Source organism: Apis dorsata, unplaced genomic scaffold, assembly GCF_000469605.1.
Source record: "Apis dorsata unplaced genomic scaffold, Apis dorsata 1.3 scaffold_527, whole genome shotgun sequence".
NCBI lineage: Eukaryota > Metazoa > Arthropoda > Insecta > Hymenoptera > Apidae > Apis > Apis dorsata.
Genome location: NW_006263750.1, coordinates 236,931 through 242,653, shown reverse-complemented (window position 1 = coordinate 242,653; position 5,723 = coordinate 236,931). Strand labels below are relative to the sequence as shown.

At 22.6% G+C, this 5,723-nt stretch overlaps 1 protein-coding gene across 4 annotated transcripts in view; it reads right to left on the bottom strand.

Annotated features, from left to right (window-relative positions):
* Positions 1-57: 57 nt before the first annotated feature.
* LOC102679505 (glucose-6-phosphate 1-dehydrogenase) overlaps positions 58-5,723 on the bottom strand; it is a 9,599-nt gene continuing 3,933 nt past the window's right edge. For 2 of the 4 annotated variants that reach the window (XM_031512927.1, XM_006620749.2), the window contains 6 exons: positions 2,050-2,174; positions 1,549-1,916; positions 865-1,463; positions 548-753; positions 312-472; positions 58-241 (listed from right to left, as the gene is read on the bottom strand). In XM_031512927.1, coding sequence (XP_031368787.1) covers positions 151-241; positions 312-472; positions 548-753; positions 865-1,463; positions 1,549-1,916; positions 2,050-2,174 — 1,550 coding nt within the window. In that variant the 3' untranslated portion in view covers positions 58-150. Of the gene's footprint in view, positions 242-311; positions 473-547; positions 754-864; positions 1,464-1,548; positions 1,917-2,049; positions 2,175-3,657; positions 4,043-5,723 lie in introns of those variants that run through there. The other 2 variants (XM_006620750.2, XM_006620751.2) reach the window with 2 other exon arrangements.

The following is a 5,723-nucleotide window of genomic DNA, read 5'->3' as shown; positions in this document are numbered from 1 at the left end:
ATAATTCTGTGTGTATATATATATATATATATATATATATATATATATACACACATATATATTCTATATATATTCTGTATATATTCTATATATATTCTGTATATATATATATATACAGAATTGTACATTATTACATAACAAAAATTTTATTTATGGTTTCACCCATTTGTATGAACCATAATAAGCGAAATTATTTTCTTTTGCCATTTCATCTGCTTCTTTGGGTCCTCGTGAACCATATCTAAATTTTTAATAGAACATATTATTTGAAAAAATAAAAAATAAAAATAATTGTTAAAAATGTAACTTACTTATAGGGAATTGGTTTAATTCTTTCGTTTTCTATTTGATGAAGCAAGGGCGTAAAAATTCTCCATGCTTGCGAAAGTTCATCATTACGTACGAAATGCATTTGCGAGCCACAAAATACATCCAAAATTAATCGTTCATATGCATCCGGAAGTTTTAGATCCTATATAATTAATGTGTTAACATAATATTCCTAAATTTCATAAATACTCTTAAACATAAATATTTCTAAACTTGCCTTATATCTAGAACCATATGTAAGATCTAATTCTGTTTCTTCCATATCGAATGTAATACCAGGTGATTTCGTCATCATTTTAATATATAATGCTTCACCTGGTTGTACTCTAATTACCAATTCATTTCTTTTCGCTTTTCCATCAAATATATCGCCAGGAACATCCTGATATTGTATTCTAACTTCTGCCTTTCGTTCGTTTAAAGCTGAGAATAATATGCTTGTATATTCCATATTATTATTATTAATAATATTATTGATAAAATTAGTTATATATATTAAGAACTATTTTTTATATATTAATATATCTATTTTACCTTTTCCACATTTGAGGATAAACGGAACACCATCCCACCGCTCATTATTAATTTTCAACACAGCAAGGGAATATGTGGGCGTAATTGAACCGGAAGGTACAGTAGCATCATCCAAATAGCCAAGTCGAGCATCAGGATCATCCGATTCAGGATCACCAATATATTGACCTAATACAACATCGTCCAGCGTCAAAGTCTTTATGCACTTTAACACTTTTACCTTTTCATCTCGTATATCATCCGGATGACAAGACGCTGGTTTCTCCATCGCAACCAATGACAAAATTTGTAATAAATGATTCTGCATGACGTCCCTAATGATACCAAATTCATCGAAATAGCCGCCTCTTCCTTGCGTACCAAATGGTTCTTTAAATGTAATTTGTACAGAGGCCACATTATCTCTATTCCATGTTGGACTGAATATTCGATTACCAAATCGTAGAGTCATTAAATTTTGAACCATTTCTTTCCCCAAATAATGATCGATACGATAAATCTGATCTTCTCTGAATAAGGATGCGAGATGATCGGACAAAATCTGTGATGTAGCCGCGTCGCGACCGAATGGTTTTTCTATAATTACTCTAGTCCATCCTCTTTAAAAAATAATATACCTAATATATATGATGTTAATCTTAATATAAATTTTAAGACAATTTTAAAATATGTAATAATACTTACTTATCACTCATACAAACATTTCTAATGTGCACAGTTACATTTTCAAATACATTCGGTGGTAAGGCCAAATAAAATAGTCTATTAGTAATATTGTAGCCTTCCTCGTATTTCTTCAATTCATTGTTCAACATTTCGAATCCTTTTTGTGAATCATATTGACCAGCCACATAATAATTCAATTTCCAAAATTCTTCATACTTTTTCTCTTCATCCGATTTTACTTTCATATATGGATGACATTTTGCTCGTAATTGGTTCACAGACATATTTGTACGTGCGTAACCAAAGAATGTGGTAGTTTTTGGTAAAAGATTATCCCTAAACAACCACCATAGCGTTGGATAGATTTTTTTCTTTGCTAAGTCACCCTAAAGATTTATCGATTAAATTTATCGATTAAAGCTATTTAACATTTGATTTTGATAGTTATAGGAAAAAAAAATAGTTATAGGAAAAAAAAATAGTTATAGGAAAAAAAAAATAAAATAAAATTTTACATACAGAAGCTCCAAGTGTTACAAACACATGAGGATAATTTCGATCAAAATGAATTCCTTCGAGATGATCCATTTCTTTCGATTTCAGCGACTGTCTGATGAAGTGCAAACTCTCTTCAGTGGACGTTTCTAAGACACAAAAGGATTATTTTAAAATTATTCATATTAAAATAATTTAGAAAATTATTATTTGCTTATTTTATATTATTTATACTCAACGAATTTAAACGTGTGAAAATTAATTTGAACTTTGCACATTTAATAACGCATCTTTAATAAGAAACATTAAATTTAACTAGAGAAATATTTATTTTCAAGATAAAATAATAAAAGAAAAATCTTTTCTAGTGAAATTTTTAATCTAATTTTATAAAAAGGAAAAAAATGAATTTGAGAATCGCATAAGATTGAATTCAAAAAATATATATAATATATATATATATAAATATAAATATAGAAAAATTACGAATATTATAATATATAAATTTACGAATGAAGAATAAAATTGAAAGTACAAAGTCACTTTCGAATGATTCGTTGAATAGAAATTGATGTATTTCCTATCATGAATTAATCAATTAAATACATAAATAGAAATTTAAATGAATTTTAATTACAAACTACGTTGTACATCTACACTACTCGATTTTAAAAGAAAACTATCTTGTTTTTTTTAAATTTTATCAAATAAAATCTCTTTATCTTTCTTCAAATATTTTTAAATCTTTAATCTTTTCCTTTTTTAAATCTTTTAAATCTTAGATAAGTTTAAAATAAATCATACGATAAGTTATTGAACATGTTAAAGTAATTATATAACAAAGATTTAAGATAATAGAAAAAAATCAAGCAATCGAAATTCATCATATTCATATAAAGAATCATATAAAAGATATTTTTATTTTTTTTTTTAAATTTCTTGATTTAATCAAATATTAAAAGAAACGCGAATAAATAAAAAGATAAAAATGCAATATTAAATTAAATTTAACATTGTATTGATGTCATTAAATATAAAAAATTTATACCGAATGTGTGTATTTAGCAATATGCATTTATTATTCAAACTAGTTTCCACAAATCTTATATAACAAAAAATTATTCATATCGTCAAAGGTATTATCAAGTATAATATAAAAAATGCCCGAATGTATTACTATAATTACTATTAAAATTTAAAATGTTATTAGTTACATTGATAAAAATATTAAAAAACAAAATGAAGAAAAAACTATCACATTAAACAATAAAAAACTAAATATTTTAAAAATTCAATATAAATTACGCATAAAATTTTTTTATATAATCTTAATTAAAGATTTCAGTTAAAGTACAAATTTCAAACGTAGTAGCTTATATTGCAGAGAAAGAGATAAATTAATAAAAAACTAGATAACAAACTGAAAAATAAATAATATTTTTTTTTAAACATGTATTATGTTTTGTTTTTTTTTTAATATATAAAATTCTTTTATCGTATAAACAATTTTTTATTTATCACTTATCTTTTTATAAATCACATTTTAATACACTTCATAAAAAATGCACTGATAATAAAAAAAAATAAAAAAAATAGAAAAAATAATATAAACACGTTTTTAGAAAAACTTACTTATCATGGTAATAAATTTTTGAATGATATTTATCGCAGAAAACCAAAATTTTTCCCGGAAATGTGATCCGATGGAAAACTAAAACGACCGCCAAAAACCTACCGATCAGTTCAACTGTTTGACTCAGACTAATTATGACGATCGATGCGATGACTATTTCACAGTCTCAGGAAGATACACACATGATTTTGAAATATAAATATACTTGAAAAATCCAAGGATATTTGTAAATTTCTTCTTTTTCTTTTTAACGTATTATATTTTTTTTCAATATATATATATATGTTTCAAAATACACGATTATTATATGATTATGTGATTATTTCACTTATTGTTATTTCTTAATGAAAAATATTCAATCTTGTTTGATCTTTTTTTTAAATTATGTATTTATTTTAACCTATATTTTATGTTTAAGGAAATTATTTATTAAGAATTATTTCAATAAAAATTTTATTTTTTATCTATTTTTATATATAATTATAAGGAATAAGTATAAATGTAACTTGTAAAAACACGATATATTGTCAATGTACGATTACGTAATTATGTTAATATTCCTATTTTTTTATTACACTAAATTTCTTTTTTATTCTATAAATTTTATGTTATGGTAAGTTTATTTATTTAATAGTTTTAATAATAATGATGAATATTTTTAATTAACTTAATTTTAATATATACATTTATACTTTTTTTCGAATTACAATCAATCTCGAAGACATATTAGAAACTGAATTAAGATTAGTAAGAAACAGCTATTTAAATATTCTGCTAGTTCATATTACTTGTTGAGCAGGTAGTGAAGGCAACGACGTGTTGTCTTGATGGTCAAGGTCACGTCGATTTAAAGTAGACAAAGACTAATTATTCAATTAATAACGAATATTAAGATACATATGTTTATCTTGAATAAAATATAAAATAAGTCAAAAATTTAATCTTGAAATCTTTCAATCTTTTTCATTCTTTTAATCTATTTTTTTTTATAAATTTAAAATTTTATAAAAATTATCCTAAAAATTTATGTCTTAGTTGTATATTATGTTTCTAAAGTTGTATATACATCTTTTATAACATTAATTTATAATTAATATGATAAAATATATATATATTATGTACGCATGCAACATAAAATAGTTACATGTGTGAATGTCGTAAGTGTGAGAACTAATGACTTCGCAAATAAAAAGTGATTCGTAACTCGTTGTCGTCCGATGTTGATCTTTGAATAAAATAAGAAATTCTAATAGAATTTATTGAAATATTGATTTCTAACTAAAAAAAATATAATTTATGTATGATCAATAAATATTTCAATAAATCAAAACAATAATAAAAATTTGATCTTTAGTTATAGATATGATAATGAGTATTTTAATTTGTATTAATTTCATCAAAATTATAACTATATGCACTCGAAGCATACATAAATATAATAGTAAATAAAATACAAATTTATAATAGTAAATAAAAATGGGTAATATTCGGATTAAAGAAATATAAACGAGAAAAAAAATTATATTTAAATACTGAAATAAAATATAATAATAATAATAAATCATATTTTAAATTTTATATATTTTTCTATTAAATTCTTAACAATAATTGTAAATTATTTTTTTATCATATAACAATAGTAAAATTTTCTTTTTTATGTTAATGTTTTTCTTATATTACCATAATATAAAATAATAATCAAATGTATATTATAATATATCGAAGATTGTGTATTGTATTTTATTTCTTATTTTTCAATAGTTTTATTATGATCTAAACAAATTATAAAAAATATTAAACAATAAAATATATTATCAATAAGACTTTTATTTTATAAACATATGAAAATGATGTATTTTTAATAAAAAGAAAATATACTAAACAAATTTTATTTTAATCTAAAATATATGTAATTGATAAGTTTTTTCATGCATTTATCAACAGCAAACACATGATAATAAAATCGCGCGATTCATAACATGTTATGATGGTTTAATACAATCACAAATATATATAATTTCATTATTAAATTATTTAATATTTTTCATTTGTGATCTAATAAATT